The sequence below is a fragment of the Centroberyx affinis genome, unplaced genomic scaffold (genome assembly GCF_046629955.1).
Source record: "Centroberyx affinis isolate AG114_WGS23_722 - 3 ecotype Tasmania unplaced genomic scaffold, CSIRO-AGI_Caff_v1 ptg002161l_1, whole genome shotgun sequence".
In the NCBI taxonomy this organism is placed as follows: Eukaryota; Metazoa; Chordata; class Actinopteri; order Beryciformes; family Berycidae; genus Centroberyx; species Centroberyx affinis.
Genome location: NW_027280476.1, coordinates 1 through 22,277, shown reverse-complemented (window position 1 = coordinate 22,277; position 22,277 = coordinate 1). Strand labels below are relative to the sequence as shown.

The 22,277-nt window shown below is 46.5% G+C and overlaps 1 protein-coding gene across 17 annotated transcripts in view; it reads right to left on the bottom strand.

Annotated features, from left to right (window-relative positions):
• ptprdb (protein tyrosine phosphatase receptor type Db) overlaps positions 1-17,236 on the bottom strand; it is a 48,615-nt gene extending 31,379 nt beyond the window's left edge. For 4 of the 17 annotated variants that reach the window (XM_071532051.1, XM_071532054.1, XM_071532050.1 and 1 more), the window contains exons 1-14: positions 17,095-17,236; positions 12,189-12,377; positions 10,832-10,840; positions 8,807-8,824; positions 6,962-7,072; positions 5,815-5,826; positions 5,009-5,278; positions 4,552-4,661; positions 3,783-3,980; positions 2,790-2,915; positions 2,482-2,629; positions 1,986-2,131; positions 1,668-1,812; positions 513-815 (exon numbers count right to left, since the gene is read on the bottom strand). In XM_071532051.1, the coding sequence (XP_071388152.1) occupies positions 513-815; positions 1,668-1,812; positions 1,986-2,131; positions 2,482-2,629; positions 2,790-2,915; positions 3,783-3,980; positions 4,552-4,661; positions 5,009-5,278; positions 5,815-5,826; positions 6,962-7,072; positions 8,807-8,824; positions 10,832-10,840; positions 12,189-12,342 (1,750 nt within the window). In that variant the 5' untranslated portion in view covers positions 12,343-12,377; positions 17,095-17,236. Of the gene's footprint in view, positions 1-512; positions 816-1,667; positions 1,813-1,985; positions 2,132-2,481; positions 2,630-2,789; positions 2,916-3,782; positions 3,981-4,551; positions 4,662-5,008; positions 5,279-5,814; positions 5,827-6,961; positions 7,073-7,775; positions 7,785-8,806; positions 8,825-10,831; positions 10,841-12,188; positions 12,378-17,094 lie in introns of all 17 variants that reach the window. The other 13 variants (XM_071532052.1, XM_071532057.1, XM_071532056.1 and 10 more) reach the window with 7 other exon arrangements.
• Between the last annotated feature and the right edge of the window lie 5,041 nt (positions 17,237-22,277).

Below are 22,277 nucleotides of genomic sequence, written 5' to 3'. Positions count from 1 at the left end.
GGTGGGGGGGGGGCATACTGTTCGCCCACATTTGGGATTTTCACAAGAGGATCTTTAAAGAGAGGTAATCCAACCATCCCTTTTCTCAAAAAGAGGGGGTTTTTTTTAGAAGAAAAAGCAAAATGTGGAAAAAGGTGCCAGTAAAAAAGAGGATAAAAACAGCTGCTGGAGAAAAAAAGGGTTGCTGTTGACAAGAGAAAAAGCAGCGGTGAGGGACTAGCAGGGGGAGATCTCCGGATGTTGGAGGTTCTAACAGTTTTGCGAGGGAAAAAAGAGGAAAGGTTTTCAGAATCGGAGGGTTTAACAGCGGTTTCCCTAAAATTCACCGTCCTTTTGGGTCGCAGCTCAAGACTGGGCGTGCGTTTATTGGCCGGTAGAAGCAGCTTGCTGTTAGTTTAGGATGCTTTGAGCTCATTAGGAGGTTATGTTAGAGGGTCTGAGGAAGCCATTGTTAGTAGTGCGGATCATCCTAAGACAGGCACGGGGGGGGTGGTGGTGGTTTGGGAACGTACCATCTTCCTCGGTGCGGATAAGCAGCTGTAAACTTTCCGGCCCCTCTCCGGCTTCCGTCTGCGCCCGTACCGTTACGCCGTACTCCGTCCACTTCTCTAGGTTTTCCAGCAGGTATGGAGAACTTTCCGGTGGAATCCCATCGACTCTTTTTGAGGTTTTGTTGCCCTCGGTGGTGGAGTACTGGATGGAGTATCCCGTAATGACGCCGTTCTGAAACTCCACAGGGGGCGGAGCCCAACTTACCAGGATGCTGGTAGAACTGGGACTGGTGCATGCAACCTCCTGGGGAGGTGCTGAAGGAACTGATTGGCCAGTTTGGAGGAGGCAGGGGTTGTTTGGGTAAATGTTATTGGTTGTGTGTGCAATTCGTTGTTGGGTGGGTGGAGAGGTGAGGGAGTGAGGTTTGCAGTGGAGGAATGGGGATGACGATGAGCAGACGAGAGACAGAGAACAAAAAACAAAGAAACATAAAATGAAAACAAAACACTGGCGACCCGAGGCCCTAAAGAAAATGACCCTGTGACTAGAAAGCAAGGTGACTGAACGAACATACTGAATGACGGGTGTCAACTTCCATTTGATGGAGATATTGACTAATGAAAACGAGTGAATGAGTTAAAAGATAGATGCAACACACAAACACTGACTACAGCTGACATTAAACACAAAAACATACCTGTCCATAACGTACTTGTCCTTATAGCCTAGTCAAGCCTCTGTGCTTGATCCATGACGATGTTCTCATTTCTAGCTACAAACCTTTGACCTCTTACCTTTGTTTTTTTAACTGAGTTTCTAACAGACCTCAGATTCATGGCCAACAAATTACGTATTACTGAGCTGTCAATCATCATTGAGTTGTTTAGTGCTATATTTGTTGAAATACTGAATCTGAGGTCTGTTAAGGTCTGGATTCATGATGGCCCCATTCTGACAATGCAAAAAAGCCATTCTGCCAATTGGCAAACGTTTTACCATTATACCATAGAAGTTGTGATGTCAAACTTTGCATTGAATGTAATTCTGATGTATTCTTATTTTTGCATTGTCAAAAATGACACCTGTTTCTCTCTCTCTCTCTCTCTCTCTCTCTCTCTCTCTCACACACACACACACACACACTCCCACTCAGCCGTGCGTGTGCTTGGACCTACGTGTCTGCGGCGTGTCGATGGACACCTCGTTGGTGTATGCTCCGATCCCATGCTTGCTCCTGGCAGCCAGCTGGAAGGTGTAGGTGGAGAACGGCTTCAGGTTCTTCAGCAGGTAGGAGGTGGTGGGCTCAAAGCTCACCTTCTTCTAAAGGGGAAGGGAGACAGCGACACAGGCACAGCGGACACAGATCAGGTTTTGATCATCTTTCTGCCTGCCCAGCCCTCACTCCATCCATCCACTGATCCATCCATGCATCCTCCATCCATCCAACCATCCATGAGTTTACTAGTCCAGGCCCTCCGCCCCTCCCTCCTCACCTCCTCTGTGTCGTCGGCTCGTCGGTAGACCAGTTCATATCCTGTGATCTGGTTGTCGGGGCCACTCTGGGGCGGGGCCACCCAGGACAGCAGGATGCTGGTCTCTGACTTGGCCTCGCCCTTAAAGTCTGACGGCTGGGATGGAACTAAAGAGAGTTGGGGAAAGACAGGATTAGTAAAGGCGAGGTCAGGACTTTCGTATATGCCATTTAATAGATGCTATTGTGTCTTATCTCTCAATTCAATTCAATTCAATGTGCTTTATTGGCATGAAAGTTCACAGACAATGTTGCCAAAGCATCAAGATGAATATCAGTCTAGGTGTGTGTGTGTGTGTGTGTGTGTGTGTGAGAGTCAGTGCCTGGACAGAGGAACTGGGTTGCTGCGTCTCTCTCTCTCTCTCTCTCTCTCTCTCTCTCACACACACACACACACACACACACACACACACACACACACACATACACATGACCTTCCCACACGCCCCGTCTCCTACCTCCAGTCTTGGCTATGATCTGCAGGTCCTGGGACAGGGGTCCGTCCCCTACAGAGGTGAAGGCCAGGACTCTGATGTAATAGGTCTTGTTAGGAATCAGGCCCTGGATGGTGATGAAGTTAGCGCTGCGCACCATCTGCTTCTCCCACTGCTCAGCACAATACACATGGATGCGCACACACACACACACACACACACACACACCCAGACAACACAGACCATCAGCGGTTAACACAAAGGAACAAAGTAGCAGAGCAAAGTCATCCACGCGCACACACACACACACACACACACATGCAGGGACACACCTGGTTGACTGGCAGTGTGTTGTCAGAGGTGTAGTAGACTCTGTAGCCCACCACCTGTCCGTTGGCCTCCTCCGGCTCATCCCAGTGGATGATAGCTGTTGTGGTGCTCAGCATGCGACCTCTGACCTGGAGGACGAACAGCAGGGAAAACTTCAGCAGAACTGTCAGTGATGAAATGTACTGAAACTTCACTGGAGCTAATTTTGCTGAAACCGGGGCTGAGAGACAACAGGTTAACTTTACAGAGAACGGGGGGGGGGGGGGGGGGGGGGGGGGGGGGGCAATTTGAGACCCGTGCTTGTAAATTACAGAATGTAATCAAGATTTATGTAAAATGCTGGCGTGTTAATCAGAATAAGAGGCAGTTAATCATATAACAGTCAATTAGGTGAAGCGTTTCTGAGGGAAACGGACATAATGACTCAGAGTTAAGGTGAAATCAACTTGTTTTTCTAACATTGTGTGGTTATACTTCGCAACAGGTCTCCTTCAGGACAAATGTCAAAGTAAAGATTCAATCAAAGGGAAATCAGTAGGAGGTGCTGTGTTACATTACCAGACTCAGTAATCAAAATAGATTTTATTCAAGGGAAATTATTTAATTTAATTCACTCATATACACTATACGTGTTAACATTCATTTAAAGTCCCCATGAAATTAACTCCCATTACTTTTACTTCCTGGAAAACGTGTATTTTTAATGGTGACCTCATGCTGTACCAGTAGGCGTAAACATAAACTTCTAACCAATAAAACCATCGGATTTTTGAACAATCCCGCCCCTCTGCACCCCTCCTATAAAAAAAAACTGCCTTTCTCTACCTGACTGATATTCCATTGGTTTACTGAATGATTCCTCACTACGTTATGTCCCGACCCAACATCCTGTTTCAACAGGTAATGCATCAAATCAAGGAAGTAAAGATGCCGTTTCATGGGGCGTTTAAACCTAACCATAATTCTGCTTTATCCATTCAGGCGCTCTCCCTGACCTGTCTCGGGGGCGAGGAGGGGGCCTGCTCGGCCGTGCGGGCCTCCACCACCTCGCTGGACGGGCCCTGGCCGATGGTGTTGACCGCCGCCACCCGGAAGTCGTAGTGGGAGTACGGGCTGAGGCCGCCCACGCTGTAGCGCGTCGTGGCGATGCCGTCGATCTCTTTGTAGGGGTCCTCTGAGCCTTTGGAGCGGTGCTGGAGAGGGCAGGAGAGACAGAAAGGGAGATGGAGGGAGAGGAAGGACGTATTTAAAGCTGCGCTAGGCAACTATGCATGGTTCAATACCCAGAAATCATGTAATGTGACGCCAGTAAAGTGCACATATCATGCTTGCCCAGCTGATCTCTGATGCTTTTGCTTATAGCAAAGGATACTAAAAGGGACAGGAGAAGCACAAGATCTAATGTTGGTGAGTCCAGTTTTCTATGGACGGAGCGCTTGATCGCTGCTACTTAGCAGTTTGTATTTCGCTCTAAAGCTCGTCAATTTGTTCCTGTGGGTGAAGAAGTGTCCATACTCAACAACAGAATTTCATTTGGGAAAATAGGAGGAAGCGTCTCAATTACTGGGAATGGGACAATTTTCTCTGCTGCAGCCCCACTTTGTGATTTAGGCTGATAAGATGCCTGCCTAGTGCAGCTTTAACCATCTTGTTAATGTTATTAATGTGCTTGGGTGAGTGCAAAATGTGATGTGTGTGTGTGTGTGTGTGTGTGTGTGTGTGTGTGTGTGTGCACGCGTGTGTGTGTGTGTGTCTGTAACTCACCTGTATGATGTAGTAGGACACAGGTTCAGGGTTGCCAGAGTCCCAGGTGAGAGTAATGCTCGTTGCAGTTCTCTCTGTCACCACAGGAGTGCCGGGAGCCTTGGGCAGAGCTGAGAGAGAGAGGGAGAGGGGGGAGGGATACTTTATATCTCTTTTGTAGTGGAAATTATTTTCCTTTTTCTATACTCCGGGTACACATCCACAGAAAGGAGAGGGGAGGATGAAGGTTGCGTTCTTTTTTTTCCCCCCCTTAAAAAACTGCGGTGCCCTTTCGACTAAAGTGATAACCAAAGTGTTACTGGAGGCAAGGTCAAACCGTCACTTAGTCTCTTCTACTCTTTGTTGCACATGCATGAGCGCTCTCCCCACCCCCACCCGCCCCATCCTCCCTCCCCCCTCCCACCAGCCCTCCCTCCCCCCCTCGCCTCCTCGCACGCGTGCCGATCGCCTCGCCCACCTTTGACGATGATCTGCGCCACGGCCTCGATCACGCCCAGCGTCGACATGGCGACGCACGTGTAGTTGTTGGACTGCCGCACGTCGGTCAGCTCCAGGACGTTGCGGCCGATGGGCATGTCGTCCTCGGGCGTCAGGTCCTCCGCCCCCAGCATCCACTTCACGTACGGCATGGGGGAGCCCACCGCCACGCAGGTGATGTTGACGTTGCCCCCCGGCATGATCTCGCTGTCGGCGGGGGGGATGGAGAACCGCGGCGGGACACGGCGCACTGGGACCGCAAAGGAAGAGAGGCGATTAGCGAGCGGGTTGATGTGATGTGATGTGATGTGATGTGCAACGGGTTACAATTAGGTTATATGCAGTGTGGATGACTGTAGATGATTATTTTTCGTGCTTTTGGGTGGGACAAGTTGCACGGCGTTCAGGCTTTGAAGCATGAAAAAACACAGATAGTCGCCAGCATGTGATATCAAAATGTTTTATTCATGGTGTTTTTTTTTTTAGGTGTGCACCATTAAATATTTGATGAAGTGAAACACAAAAGATACTCACAAAAAGAAAAAACCGCACAGCAAACACACATGCACTCACAGAAAAAAACACAACAACAAAAAAAAAACACAACAACAAGTACACAGGGTACAGTTTATCTCAAAGGAGCAAACTGCACAGGCAGGTTCAGGGCATCAATACGGCACATAAAGCAGAGGCACAAGCACAAATGGCAGCTTCATGGAAGAAAGGGAAATACTCGGGAGAGACAAAAGGCCCCAAAAAGCCACACTGTCGTTACTGTATACCAACCTTCTCGCAGCTCTGGAGAGGAGGGAGGGAGGACAGAGCGCGGCGGGAGGAGGCAGAGAAAAGGGAGAGAAAAGAGAGAGAGGAAGGCAAACAGAACACATCAGAGAAGAGAGAGAGCCGGAGACGCGGCGAGGCGGCAGCGGAGCGGAGAGGGAAAGCAGAGGGGAGAGGAGAGAGAAGATGAAGACGGGGGAAGGAAGAAAGGAGGAGAGAGGGAGAGGGGAGAGGACAGAGGAGAAAGAGAGAAGGCCACAGTCAGTGTGTTGGCTGAAGGCTTCCAGTTTAAGGCGGCCTCCACTGCTGGCTGTCTCCATAGACCGCCTGTCAAACACTCACTGAGCAGCACTGCAAGATTTTACTGGCCCTGCAAGCACTGTTAGACTCACATCACTGACTCTGTGGTGTTTGTGTATGTGTGCGCGTTGTGTGTGTTTATTTATGTATTTTTAGCGTATGACATAGATGTGTGTGTGTGTGTAGTGTGTGTGTGTGCGCATCCAATTGTGTGTGTTTCTTATCCCTGGGAGCGATGTTAGAGTCAGAAAAGCATGCTACGCTGTTTAAAGCTGTTTTTTTTTTTTTTTTCGCCGGGCAGACAACAGAGCAAAGGGCCCGGGGAACAAAAACGTCTCCGAGATTCAAACATTTTGGTGGGTATTTGTGTGTGTCCGTGTATGTGTGTGTGTGTGTGTGTGTGTGTGAGAAGGACCAGAGAGGGAAACAGTGCCTGAGGAGGTGAGCTGCCTGTCAGATTTGGGGAGAAACCCGAGTCTTAACCAGAGAATGATTTGGTTTTTCTCTGAGGTCTAAAGGCTAAGAAGGGAGGGCGGAGAGATTAATAGCCTGGGTGAGACATTCAGCCCTCCCTCAAAGGAAGTAAAGGCGTCTCCCATTTAAGAACCATCCTGCTTTACGACTTGGCACTATCTGGCTTTATGGCAAAGAATATAACACAGCAGGTTTCATTAATATCATTAATATGATAAATGCACAAGCCTAATAGATCATTTTTATTCACTAGAATGTAAAAATTTTTTAGATTTCTCAATTTGCACATCCAGCAACCCTAAAATTGAAGCGCTGTACTTAGAGTGTGGTTCTAAGAGAGCAGGTTGCCAGTTTGGCTGTTATCCCCCCCCTCCCTTACCTCTGACATAGAGGTTGGCTGGGGTGGAATAGCGTGTCCCATCGCTGTTGGTGGCAACACACTCATACTTCCCCTGGTCTGACTCCTCACTCAGCTCTATCTGGAGGGCACCTGGATGGATGGAGGGATGGAGAAGGAGAGAGAGACAGAGAGAGAGAGAGAGAGACAGACAGAAAGGAAGAGAGAGCAATCACAAACGTGCAAGACATCTCATAATTGTGCATAGTAAATGACACATCAACATAGAAAGGGGAAGAATTGCATAAAAAGGGTAAATGAGTCTGGATCAACTGGGGGGGGGGGGGGGGGGGGGGGTCAGCAAAAACAAGCTGAACTCTGGGCTAAAAAGGGGGGCCAAATCTATGGGGAGACATTAACAAGTTTCTACCAGTGTCAGCAAAAATCCGCCCAAAACAAGGGTCAGCTGCCTTATTTGGAAATTGAAAGAAAAAAACGAAAATGCACTGATAGAAAGCCTACAAAAAACGGAGAATGTTCTTCATGCAAGCCAGACACAAATAAACAAACCAGCCAAAAATGTTGAGAAATCCAGTCACAATACAGTATTTTGAAAAGTCTTCGCTGAAAATTGAGATACAGTTATATTAGGGAATTCAAACAAAGGATAAAATTGGACCAAGCTATTGCCATGGCAATAAGATATCCCCAACCCAGTTAGAATCCACCAATGGGATCAGGAGTGTGATGTCATTTAAAACCCACCCAATAAGGAGGTAAAGACATCAACCAACCTCCATCAAGGCCAACAGATACAAAAAAAAGGAACGACATACGCAAAGCCTTGGAAAGGGACCGATGCTTTCTCGCTCCCTGAAAATAGAAAAACTGTCAAAAAAGTCAACAAGAGGTTTTTACAGATGGTGTGGTAAGGCAAAAAAGCGCCCATAAAAAACTTTATCAAAAAAGTGGTTGTTTGGGGCTTTTTGTCAGTAATGAGACAGAAAAGAGAAAAGAATTTGGATTTTGAATGGTAAAAAAACAAGAATAAATGTAGGTTTGTGTGTGTGTGTGTGTGTGTGTGTGTGCGCGAGCATCTCTGCAAGTGTGTCTAAGTCTTCACCATCTGGACTTTTCAGGCTGAGCGCATAACAGCTGGGAGGGAAAAACAAAACTGGGGGCGTTTGATTGGGCGCGTATAGACGAGGTAGGAGGAGAGGAGGGGTCAAGATCAGGTCAAGACCCCCCTCTCCCAAAAAAAAAAAGAAAGAAGGAAACAAACTCAGGCCCACAAAAAAAAAAAAGGAATAAAGAACCAAACAAACAGAGGGAAAAGTGATAGTATGCTTCGTCACCTCAAACTCAGCAACAGAGAAGTAAAACCAAAGTCGTAAAAAACACAACAAGCCAAAGACGGAAAAACAAAGCAGACGTGGTAAAAAGCGAAATGGCGTTAAAATCAATGGAATGGGGAAACGGAGGAGAGATCCACAATATGGGGAAGGAGGGAAGCGATGGGGTTTCCGAAGTGTTACGGAGTAAATGCGGTTGAGGTTTGAGATGGAGGAATGAAGGGATGAAGGGATGACGGAAGACGAGAGGAGGGGCAGGCGATTTAAAAGTCAGTGTATAATGAATTGCTTGCTCAATTCCAATTCCCCCTCTGGCCGCTATCGCCACGCACTTCTTTCAGATCTGAAGCAGCTGGATGGGTATTACCACTATGGCCGAGTCTCAGTGTGTAACCACTGGAGAACAACAAGCCTGGACTAATCCCATATTGATTAACCCAACCACAGCTTTTCAGATCTATGAGAGAAGCAGAACACTACGGGGTTGGAATGGAATCAGGCCACTGTGTCGTGTCGGTCCTCCCAGCAGTCTTACCTCGTATGGGCGTGCCACCTGAGTGGGCAATGAATGCACGAGATTAGAGAGGAAGAAGAAGAAGAAAATGTTAGTACCACAGGAGGAGGAAGGGGAGAAGGAGGGTGGGATACTGAAAGAAGGGGGGGGGCAAAAGGGGGGTTGGGGGGCTTGGGAAGGAGAAGAATCAAATTTTAGAGAGAAAGACTCAATATACAGATCCTTAGAGAGTGAGAGGAAGAGAGAGAGAGAGAGAGGCAAAGAAAAGAGAGAAAAAGACAGAATAAATAACGTAAATAAAGGCAGAATAAGCCTGAGAGGAGAGAGACAGATACTAGATAGACAGAGTGACAGACAGTGACAGAGCTATAAGGAGATGGGTTATTGATTTGACTTCATTGACTTGCAGAAGGGGCAGATGTGGCTGTGGGAGGTGGGCGGTGTCTACGCTGCACTAGGACACGTCTGCACAGCTCTAGTCCTCCTCGGGGGGAGTTATGTGGGTCTCTAAGAGGTGGACTGGGTCTCAGTATAGGCCTACTAACTGCCTTGAGTCTCAACTTGCTCTCTTCCTCCACACAGGTCGAAAACCATGAGGTCAGTGCAAGGATGGACTTACTCTAATTCTGTTCTTTTAATTCTCTAGGATGCTGTCCAAGAGTAGTGTGGCGCATTTAGCAAAGTCAACAACACATACTAGATTGTGTAAGTGAACTCTATTCTTGAAGGAAAAATCCACCCTGAAACACTTGAACACTGTTAAAAACAGTTTTTGTAAGTGATGTACTTTACATTTCTGGGCCCATTTTGTTGTCTGGTGGTGTGTTTTTCTTATTCCCGCGGATAACCGGCCAAGCGTAGACAATGTGATGTCGTGTTGAGATACTTCCAGTGCAGCTACTTTGGAGTTTAACAGCAGAAAATTCTTCAGCTATCTGGTGCCAGTCCCTCAGAATAAAAGAGCGAGGGCTTCTATCTAGACTCACTATTTTGCACCGATGTTCAAAAACCATACAGGGAGAAATCCGTCATAGAAGAGGAAGAGAGATCAGTTTCTCTGCAGACATCAGCTTCAATAGACCAGAATGCAATGCAGCCACAAGACATGTTGTGTTTTGAGTTAAGGGCGCTACTCTAGCAGTTTCTAAATGTGAAAACCTCTTGCTCTGCTATCGCTATCTCTCTCACCACCTATATGTAGTGAATGCAACAAGTCCAGGTGACTTCTCTGGGAGTTGTTGAAAGGCATTCTGGGAAATGTAGGAAATCGCTGACTGAGGCAGGTTGAGGGAAAGTCGGTACATCACATAAGGTAACTTAAAAAAAAATAACTCCTGGAATGCACTAACAGATTGATGATTTATAATAGTGTAAGAGTATTCAAGGGTGGAATTTTCCTCTGATTTGCCTGGTTTATGCTGAAGCAAAAAAAGTCAAAATGTACATGGCCAATCGATCCTTTTCTTCTATGCAATGGTATGCAGGTTAGCAGGAGGACTCAGTATATATACTGTACAGTCTGAAACCTAGTAGCCATTGATTTTCTAACAATGGCTCCACTAGAATCCTACCTAACAGCCATCTGGAGTTGATGGCTTATTGACTGGTAACTCTATACAGTAGAGGGGAGAGAGTGATTGAGTGAGTGAGTGAGGAAAAGAGAGTGATTGAATAAGTGCACGAGCAGAGGAGTAAATAGGTGAGTGTGAGGAGAAAGTTATATTCGTTTTTTTGGGTGTGGGAAGGGTGTAGGTGCACAGGTGAGGGTGAGGCCAGCTACCTCTAGGGTGACAGAAACGTGTGTGTGTGTGTGTGTGTGTGTGTTCATCCTGTGTGCAGCGTCTATGTTACACTACTTAAGAGTGTGTGTGTGGGTGTGCGTCTGTGTGACATATTATCTGTGTGACCGTTAGTAAAATGCATGCCATGCATTTTAATAACAGCTCAGTATTGTAAAGGTGAGCAGCAGCAGCAACAGTAGCAACATTAGTGTGTATAGAGAGAGAGACAGAGTGAGGGTGTGGGCCTCGGAACAGAAGCACTTACCAAAGGACTCTGTGGTTAAAAAGATACAAAGAGAAAAGAAACAGCATAGACATGGCATTACAATCGGAACCACTGGTTACACAGAGGAGTTGACTTAGTAGAAACACCTTGAACAGTACTGGAGCTCCAAAAAGGTCAAGGATATTGATTATCTACACAGAGCTTTGTGCTAAAAAGAGTTGTAAAAGTCAAGACTAGAACATCATGATCTATTTGTGTAATCATCACATAGAAGAGCAAGACTAAAATACCAAATATTTGTGTTGACATTTTGAGTTGTAACAATTGCTAACTTTTCTTTTTTTTTTTGGTAACATAAAGGTCAAAGAGGGGAGTCTGAACAGGGTTGAGCCAGAGATGAAAACAGGGACAGAAGCAGAGAGGTTGTTATCCAGTCATAAAGAAGCCAGAGAGTTGGGTGTCCAATCACAAGGAGAGGGGGTTTTGGGGTCCAGAGTTGGACCCTGGAAGCAGGAGGAGGACTGAGGAAGGGGGGGGTCTTAGCTACAACATGTGGCGATCTCACACACTACTGTGGCTATAGGAAACAGCAGAAGGATTGAATGGCTGACTGTAACAGAATTTCTTACTTTGTTTTTAGCATTTCTTTCTCTTTGAATGCAACAAAGTCGGTCAATGTGTTTCTACAAATAACATGGATAGGATGTCTGTGAGTCAGTGTCGCGCCCACACGGGACACACTTTCAAATCCATGGAAATGAGGAAAGAGAAGTTCATTTGATCATTTAGTCACAGCAGTGAGATATCTTGGAGAGGCCATTCCTGCTGTACATGCCACCATCACCTCAGTTTACAGAGCTTTTAGAATCTATACAAATACTTTTCAATGGAGACATTTCTTGAGATATGAATGCATAGCATTCAAATGATTTTATGAGGTTTTTAAGCGAAGCGAAAAAGGTAAACTTTTCATGATGGTGATTTGCATAGGAAGACCTCAGGGAGTTCGGAGAAAAGCAGAGAGAGTTGGGAGGCGCCGGATTCGGTTTTTAAGGCCTTGAAGAGTTTAGGAGGTTGGCAACCATACACAGTCAACTCATACCACGGGAGCAGAGAGGAGCAGCTGAGGAATACAGCCAATAACCACGGCAGAAGGAGTGTGGAGCAGCAATAAGAAAAGGGTGAACGAGGGCAAGAGAAACAGAAGTATTGTGGGAATAGAAAAAGAGAGAAAGGGGTGGGAGGGAAAGATAGAAGAAGGGAGGGAGGGAGTGGATGTAGAGAGAGGGCCCAGAGAGAATAGGGATAAAAGCAAAGCAGAAGGAAGAAAAAAAACTTAAGGGAGGAAATAAAGAGCGGGGTCGAGGGGAATGGAGGGATAAAACCCGTCGGTTACCTGAGCGGAGCTGCTTGATTCGGCCGTTGTTATTGGACGTGTTGACCGGCAGGAAATCCTTGAACCAGGTGATTTCCGGGTCGGGGTTGCCGCTAGCGGCGCAGAGCATGGTGGCGGTCCGAGAGCGCTCCACCACCTTCAGCTGGGGACCCATGTCTATGGTGGGGAACCCCGAGGGCAGCTGGTCCTCTGGAAGAGTTAAATACAGGAGTCAGACACAGCTAGACACAGCTCACCTACTGCAGGGGAATGCCCTCGGGCTTTCGCCTTATAACATCAAAAACAGAAACGTCAGCCTGTGTTCAGTATAGTGGATAACATGATGCTGCAGAAATGGAGGGACACGGGTTAAGCTCTGAACTTAGCAGTTACGGTCTTTCCCGGGTGGAGGGGTAGAAAGGAAACTGGTCCTCACGAAGAATCCAATACAGGAATCAAATTTTGATTCAAAAATATGCTTCACAACAGTTTCCCAGCCCCAAGGCAGGCCTCCAGAAGAATCAAAAAGCGAGGTCAAACAGAATAAGTAACATTTTGGTCCACCTGACAAACTATCTCGCGGAAGCCTTAGGCAAACCGCTCTTCGAATAAGAATCAATTGAGAATCAAATGGTGTCTATTCTACTGGGAATCAGTAACAATTGAGGTGGGTTTTTGTCTACTGCACAGAGCCCTCTTTGGAGGCTCACCCTCTGTATGAATCAAATAGATGAGTCCAATAAAGTCACTTCCACTGGGACAGACAGCCTTTCGGGACGGCAAATCAAATGCGAATTCACAGACAGCCGAGGCAATTAAATCAAACATGAAGAGTCATTTCACTGTGATAACGGAAATCAAAGGCGGTGGGCCAACTTCATTCAATTGAAGTGGGAGATTTAAGAGTGGGGAGGGGACGAGGAGGAGGTGGTGGGGGGGATCAAAGAGGGCTGAACTCAATCAAACTGAACAGACACTATATTCTCCCTTGGTATCAAACAGGGACAGAGCAAATCAGATTCCGAAAACAAACGCTGAACTTTCTTCTCAGCTGCACTCTGAAACAGCGAGATAAAATGTCAGATTCATGAGTCATCCATAATAAAGTGGATAAAGATAGACCTGGTGAGAAAGGACAGATGGGCAGGGGGAGTGTGCGTGATCGAGCCTTTTTGTGTGTGTGTGTGCGATTGTGCTGTATTTCATGAAGGAGGCGATCTATTTTAATGTTTTTCCCTGTTCTTTTTTTTTTTTTTATACCCAGAATCCCTTGTGACTTTATCCCTCCCGACCACACAGAGCCTCATTAACGGGAAATCCTAGCGCTGAACCGCGCCAAGGAGATGCTAATTCTGGTACTAGCCCATCGAACCAAAGCCGACGGGTCCTGAGACACTAGCTGTGCGAGTGCGTGTGTGGCCTTTTAACAGCTCCGGTTTCAATCAATCACAACGCCGACAAATGGAAACACGGACATAATAAACCAAGAGAACAAGATGAGAAGGTGTTTGCGTGTGTGTGTGTGTGTGTGTGTGTGTGTGTGTGTGTGTGCGAGTGCGTCTGCGTGGGCGGGTGGCAGAAGAGGGTGATCGCGCAAAATAGAGAGACAGAACGGAACGAAATAGACAGAGGAAAAACAGACAGAACAAGGGAGAGAGAGAGAGAGGGGGAGAGAGAAACAGAGAGAAAGGGAGAGAGAGAGAGAGAGAGAGAGAGCGCAAGGGACCCATAGAGCATAACAATCCTGATTCTCTCTGCTTTCATTATGCAAACGCTCACTTCAAAGCCAGCCCCTCGTAGGCAGGAATAATGCATTCTATTTCATCTACCTGGGGTGGGACACTGGGCTGAATGTGGAGGATGCACAGTTAGACTGCTACTACCGAGATTGTGCATCTCTCTCTCTCTCTCTCTCTCTCTCTGTCTCTCTCTCTCTTCTACAAACACACACAAAAACACAAAATGAGTAGCAAACGTGGACACACAGTTGCGTGCAGGAACCTACAACCACACAAAAAACACAGGCACGCATGCATGTGAAAATGCACACACACACACACACACACACACACACACACACACACACACACACACACACACACACACACACACACACACACACACACACACACGCACACACACAGATGTACGCAGACTCAACCACATACAAATACATAACACAAAGCTATTTTGCTATTGTGTGAATATTGAGGTTGATGTGATAACCATACCACACCACAGTAGCTACACACACAAAAACACACACGCAGACACACACACAGACACACACACAGACACCCACATATACACATACACACACACAGAGCCAGCCCTCGGGGAGCTATCCATCATGGGGACAGGTGTAAATAGCACCAGAGTGTGTGTTTGGGACAAAGCTGCTAGAGTGTGTGTGTGTGTGCGTGTGTGTGTGTGTGTGTACGTGTGAGACCGAGCTGCTGAACAGTTAAGAACCCCCTGAGGTCAGAGCAGATGCGTAACTCGACACCCCCTCGGTGACGGAGCCCTCCACACATCCCGGTGTTTTATTTGGATGCGCTCCGACTTGAGTGTTTCCACTGTGAAAGATCCAGATCATTTCACAGCTCGTAGAAAAGCCTGCTCTCACAATCATGGGAACCGCTGAGCGAAACACTGTCCTCTTTATACGAGACCCAAATGTAATACACACACAGCGCACGCTGGATTTGCTGTAACACTGTGAGTCTGGCCTTCCAATCATGGGAACTACTGTATGAGCGCGGTGCATGTGCACCTGCACACGCACCTGTTTTTGTCATTCATGAATGAGTCACAGGATTAGATTCATATTACAGGGAATGAAGATGATTACACATTTAAGACTAGAAATTAATTGAAACTTCACAACTTCATCTTTTCTTATGGCATTTAAAAGACAGAGCTTACATTTAGACACAAAATACTTCATTCAGTAATTCAGCAGTACCAATTCAGACTAATTCAAAAGGACACCCATTTTTTTACCAAGCCCTCAATAATATCTCGCTGTACATTTGATCTTAAAGCATATAAATGCCTTCATTAATGCTCCCAAGATCATTATTATTTCAGCCTTTGCCAATCAGAGCCATTTACTGCAAGCCAAGGTTTCAATTAGCCTCGTTCTAATCCCCAGTAATTAAGCCGGCTGACCTTAACACCGGATCCCTCCTGTCAGTCAGTCAGTCACTGGAGCTGTCTCTGTACAGAGCCAGGGGACACGAGGAGACATGACTGACAAGACTTTTTGTGCGTGCCTACATGTGTGTATATGTGTGTGTGTGGTGTGGTGTCTGTGCCTGTGACGGTGCGTGTGACTGACATTTGGACAGACAGTATATCGGGGGCTATTAGCCGCTCCCAGGTGGCCTCTTATTCATCCACAACACAATGACTCCTCAGAGGAGCAGAAAGAGGCTAATCACTACATAAAGACTGACTGTCTTAGATTGAGAGTGAGGTAGTGTGTGTGTGTGTGTGTGTGAGTGTGTGCACGTGTGGTCATGTTCTCTATACAGATAAAGATCGAAGAAGAGGCGATAGGAGTTTCCATCCAAGGTGGCCAAAGGAAAAGTAGACACAGAGACACACAAGCAGGAGCACACACAGATGTACACACACGAGTAAGCATGCTCGGACACACACACACACACACTCGCACACACACACACACACCTACAAACGCACTCTCACACACGAAGCGAGTCATGTGTCTAAGAGACAGAGAAATTCTGGATGGATGGAGCGGAACAGTACAGAAGATGCAAAGAGTGGTCTGATGTGAATAATTTAGAGGTTGCTGTGTAGTGGCCCTAAGAGCATGTGGAGAGAGAGAGACGGAGAGAGAGAAAGGGAATGAGGGAGAGCGCGAGAGAGAGAGAGAGAGAGAAAGAACTCTGGAAGAGAAAAACAGAGACGAGACAGAGAAAGGGAGCAGAACAGAGAGGAAGAACTGTAGGCTATGTGTATTATCCCTTGGAGAGAGTGGAGAGACGGAGCAAAAGAGAGAGAGAGAGAGAGAGAGAGAGAGAGAGAGAGAGAGAGAGAGAGAGGAGAGAACAATAGGCAGTGCTTCCTTTCCCGACGAGCGTGTAAAGGCAGGCTGTGTGATTATCCACAGTCGAGCAGCTTCACTCACTAAGACACTCTTGAGCTTCAAACTACATAATGTTCTCCTAATGGACTCAAGCTAACACTAACATCGCTATCTGCATTAATGGACTCGGCGAACACTAACATCACCGTCTACCTTGGTGGCCCCAGGCTGACGCTAGCATACCTACATTTGAGGAAACATCCCCCAAGCTTCCCATTTCGTCTGTAAAAATAGTTTTGAAGTTGCAATAACATCACCAGAACAACATCGCATTAGACTCAACAGTGTGTAAAAAACAATGTTGAGTGGATTATACCTTTAATGGATCCCAGCGAACGGTGACATCCTCGACTACATTCATAATCTCAAGCTAACGCCAACATGACCGGCTACCTTCATGAACGCAAGCTACATTTTAACTTCATCATTAGTATTTATGAGGAGCCACTGGTCAGCTGATGCTAAATGAATTACATATCTATATTACATAAATCTAAAAAGATGGCCTCTATATGGACACCATGATAACATGAAGATGGGGTTTCCATCCAAGTATTTCTATGCGAATTAATCATCAAATAATTAGGACGCATCAAGTTATTTGGAATGTTAAAATCGAAGGTTTTTGTCAATAACTGTCAAAATTATGTGATAAACAGAAAACATATTTGTGTAATAAGTCATGAAATATGGCTACATTTTACATTCAGGTTTATTTGTGGCTTTTCAAAAGTTTGCATCAAAAATCAGCCCGACAGTTGGGTGGAAACACAGCTTGTGTGTGTGTGTGTGTGTGTGTGTGTTGACACCGACCCCGTAGCACATTGAGCCTGGTGGAGGCAGTGATCTCTCCTGCGGAGTTGGAGGCGTGGCATTCGTAAATGGCCTCGTCTCTGGGGGTCCTCAGGGGCTGGATCCTCAGGACCGAGCCGGACCCGTCGTCAAAATCTATCACCTGGTGATGGGAACAACAACAACCTTTAAGAAAAACCTCATCGTAAGCCTTTGCCCAGTTTTTAATTTATTAATTTAATTTATTGTAGCAGTAAGAAAAGCTGAGAGGACAGAGCAGGAGAGATATGGGCGAGAAAGTCCTGGCAGGGTTCAATCCTTGGATCCGGAGTCTGTGATCTTAACCAGACCATCACTGGGCACTTTGAATCATCTTTCAGGTAGCGCTCGACAAGCCACTCACTGATTGAAAGCGCTGATTGAAACTTCTGACTGCCTTGAAAGTGGGGAGAAGGGGATAGCGGACAGGACAGACGGGGTTGAAGGCTGAGGAACGGACAGATCCTTCTCTGCCCCTCAGTAACTGCCTGCATGTCTCCGTTTCATGTCCTTGTTCATCTTTAGGATATGCCTAATTTTGTTATGCAATAGCGTTCATGATTATAGAGTTTTCAGTACGACTAAATCGTAAATTCAAAAACCATGCTCTTGCGTAAGCTTAATACAAGCATGCATCAGTAATGCTGCAGAACTGGATTCCGAATTCGGAGAATTTTTCGGCTAACTGAAATCCAATAAAAAGAAATCCCACCAAAATCCCTGACTGACAGGACTAAGGAGAGGAAATATAGGTAGTCTAAGCTTATATATGGCGGATTAAAAATAAAATACCTCCCCCAGTTATTTAATCACAACCAGGACGGAGACCTGGACGAACTTAAACCTGGGAGGAAGCTAGACTTATTAAAGGGGAAATGCACCCTGAGCTCTGGGTGACGCTGACTGGGGAGGAGAGCAGCTGGTTCGAGATCTCCGTCTAAGAAGGACTTCTGAGGTGGGGAAATAAATTAAAGGTTAGGGCCCTCGGGAAACTAATAAGGCCGCTCTATATAAGAAGCTCATATAGCCCAAGGCATCATCTGACATATGAAACAGTTGGATCGGGCAGCATGTATTTGATTTTGTTGCCATGCTGTCTTATAACCTGTTGGGTGCAAACGAAGTAAAGCAGATACGCTGATCGAATCCATAAGCGTGTTTGGCATTATATGACAGTGATTACATTCAATTATTCCTAGGGAGACTTTCTGTTGCATTAGGGGAAAACATTTTAAGCCATTTTACTATCATGAAAACGACAAAACTGCACTTTCTTGTCAATTACTAACAGTATTCCCAATATTTCACGCAGCATCCTACCTCAAATCTCTGGTTGCTGACTTTCTTGCCTTTCTTGTTCCAGACAATCTTGGGCTGGGGGTCTCCGGTGGCCTGGCACACGAAGGAAGCCACTCCCCCCTGGACTCCTGTTTGGTCTTCTGGGGTTCGCGTGAATTTGGGGGGCGCTGCATGGAAAGATGTATTCAAATGTTAATTTATCTCCGCGTTATGTGTTTTTCATATTCATTTCATGGCCTTTCGGTTGTATTAGATGGCATGGAAGGCTGACCGAGAAAAAGAAGGGTTTCCCACTGAGCCACTAGGACACCTCTATATGTGTGTATGTGTTAAAGTGTAAGTTTATGCATGATTATGTGCATGTCACTAAATGTAAAACAGGAAGAATTTATTAATAGACATTAATACCACTTTCCCCAAAACTACTATATTAATGAGGCATCTTTAGTATGTCTCATGTCTGCATATTTATACATACAGTACATGTATGGATTCTGTAATGGATTATCATGTGTTTTTCTTAGTGCACTTAAGCATCAGAATACCACGTAATGTATTTGCCATATAATCTGTCATCTGCACGTCTGAATCCATTATGTTTGGTATTTCTGTTGAATTAAAAAAAAAAAAATCTCAGTTTGTGTGTGAAAGGGAGATGCCATGTGTGTGTGTGTGCACTGTTCGTGATAGAGAGCAAACAGAGGAACAGAGAAAGAGGATGAGATGAAAAGGGATGAGAGAGAGAGAGAGAGAGAGTAAGAGAGAGAGAGAAAGGAATATGATGCAGTCACTAGGATTGTTCCAAAAATCCAAATCCAAATAGATCAGAACATTGTTGAACACTGTGGCTGGTAGTGTGTGCCTGGAAATGTGTGTGTTAGCCTGTCAGTGTGTGTGTGAGTGCGCACAAACACACCTAGGAGTGTGTTCCAAGTTTGGGAGTCTATTCTATACGCGTGCGCCTTCTGTGTGTCTTCCAGTGTGTGTTGGTGCGTGTAGGTGTGTGTGTGTGTCTGTGTCTTCTTCTGTACATGTGAATATGTGTGCGCACGTTCCACCATGCTTTCCCTCTGTCCCTGTACCACCAAAGAAGCTTAATATTTCTGTGCCATAAAGGATTTATGAAGACTTACTCCTGACATGACCACTAAAGCCCCTCGTTCCGGGGACGCCAACAATATCATAACCGCGGCCTCCGCTGGATTGTGACATCATGACATCAAAAAGATTCGGCACGTCAGTCACGGCACGTCACCGCCAGCTCGCCTAATGGCATTCCAGCCAAACCAGAAAATCCCTACTTAAGGGCTTACCGCCAACCGCCCTGACAAAGGGAGAGAAATTGCTTTTTGCCGTTTAAAAGGAGGGAGGGAGAGAGGGAGAAAAGCTAAGCTTCTCAGAGAGAAGGAGAGAAACAGAGAGAGAGGGAGAGAGAGAGAGAGAGAGAGAGGGAGAGAGAGAGTGGGTAGAACAGAATGGACAGACAGAACATAAGAGTAAGTGAGACAGACGGAGAGAGACGGAGAGAGAAATGGAGGGGAGAGGAGGTAAGAGGAAAGAAAGGGAAAGCATGAACAAGGGAATGGGGGGGGGCGAGAGAGGAAGACAGAGCAGGAGATGGACAGTAGAGAGAGAGAGAGAGAGAGAGAGATTTACTGCCAAACATGGGCAGAGAGCACCAAGCTGCCCAGTCACCTCTTCCCCTCACTGGCCCCAGGCCAAATCTATCTGAATGACTGAATGACTGTGTGTGTGTGTGTGTGTGTGTGTGTGTGTGTGTGTGTGTGTGTGTGAGTGAATGTGCGAGTGTGTGTGGGTGCATGTGTGTTTTCCTGTCTGTGCATATCTTTGTACGTCTTTGCATGAATACCGCAATTCATACATGCCAGTGTGTTCATGTGCATGTGTGTGTGCGATGCATGAGGGAGTGAGTGACGGAGTGAGTGTATGAGTGAGTGAGCAAATGTGTGTGTGCCCATCCGAGAGAGAGAGAGAGAGAGAGAGAGATAGAGAGAGAGAGAGAGAGAGAGGGAGGGAGGGAGGGAAAGAGAAAGAATGAGGAGCGGGAGAATCGCTCTCTTAATCCTCTTGCTAATCTCTCCCCCACAAAACAAATGAAAAGTGTAAAGCCAGCAGAGCCATACTAAAAGGCAAGGTAGATCTTTCAATTGCTTTTTTTTTTCTATCTCTTCCCCCGTCTCTTTATCCCTCTAGCCCCCTTCCCTCTCTCCATGTATCTTATGTTTAATTCTGTCTTAGTTTCCTTGCTCTCTCTCTTATTCTACCCTTTATCTCTCTACCCTCTCCCAATTCCCCCCCCCCCCCTCCTCCACAGTTGCACTCCTTGCTCCCCCTTTCATCCTCCTTCTTGTTTCTCTTTCTCCATCTCCTCCCTCTATCTCTGGGGTGTTACGTAAGTCTTCCTGTCACATTGACTGACTTAATGAGGGGGGGGGGGGGGGGGGGGGATGCAACCGTATGCTCTGCTCTTCTCCCCGCTCGCTCTCTCACTTCCTCTTCTCGCTTATTTCTCTCCTCCCTTCTCTTTTCTCTCCCCCCTGTATGTATCGCTCTCCATCATTCTCTCCACCACTTTCTTTCCTCCGTTACACCCCTCTTATTCATTCTCCCTATTCTCCTCCTTTCTCCCAAGATCATCAAGGCCTGGCTCTGGATCATTAGTCATGCTGCTTGGTAGGATTATGCATTGACATTTGGAGGTGCGGGGGGGCTCCAGCAAAAAAGGGCACTCAGATATTTTTTGGGGAGGGGTGGGCTTGTCTGTATGGTTATTATTGGAAGGATACCATGTGACCAAACAAAGATGGACACAAACATTCCTCAACATATCCCAAGGTGGAAGTGAGGGGATAACCAACGAGTGGGAGGAAAGTCCACAGGGAGATAAGAGATTTAGACGGAATTAGACAGTGCCAATCTTTCCCCCTGTTGGTGTGTGTGTGCGTGGGGGATGGAGGTATGGATGGAGGGATGGACGGATACAGTGGGATCCGATCTACACAACAGATGGCGGGGATTACAAAGTCAGCGCCCCCTCTCCCGGACCGCTTTCGAGTCGCGGCGGAAGACGTGTGATAAACTTCGATGCCGGGGTGAAAGATCTCCTTCATGCCCTTTTTTTTTTTTTTTTGCCGTTTGATCTTTTAAAACGGGTGAAAAAGAATAAGGCCACCGGTTTCGAAAGGTGAGAACTGCGGCAGCGTTAAGGCAGAAAACAGAACAATGGCGCCCTAAAGTTTCCCCCGGTAATAATTCGGAATTTCTCACACACACACCTTGCAGGCACACCACTGAGTTTCTAACTAACAATTGTAATGTTTGTGATTCTTGCCAACTGGAACAGGCCCTGCTGTGCTTCAACTCCTCCAGTTCGCCCGCTGTGCCGCTGAACCTCACTTTGATTGGGATTGTAACCGGAGATAATTACAAACATCGCTTCTTTGGATAAACCGGCCGTCAAAGGAATTCGGAAATCATAACGGGGGTGTCGGGGGTCACCGGAGGAGGAGGAGGGCTTTCAAAAGGAGAAGTGGCGAAGACAAAATGACGCTAATGGGAATGTGTAGGAGAGTGAAGGGACTTAGTGTGGCTGGCAGATGCTGCCTTAACCTAGGGGGACGGAGAGAGAGGGATAGAGTTTACAAGAACAGATGCTAGCACAGAGGCTTCAGGGAATATAGGACGATAGTGTATCAAGATTAGGGGAAGCGTATAACAAAAAATGAAACTGAAGAATGGAGAGTGCATTTTTGGGGGGAGAGAAGAGACGGAGCTAGAGATGGAGGTCCGAGGCTGTGAGGTGCCAAAGTAGAGAGCTGGGAAAATATGCTGAGTCAGGGGTTCCC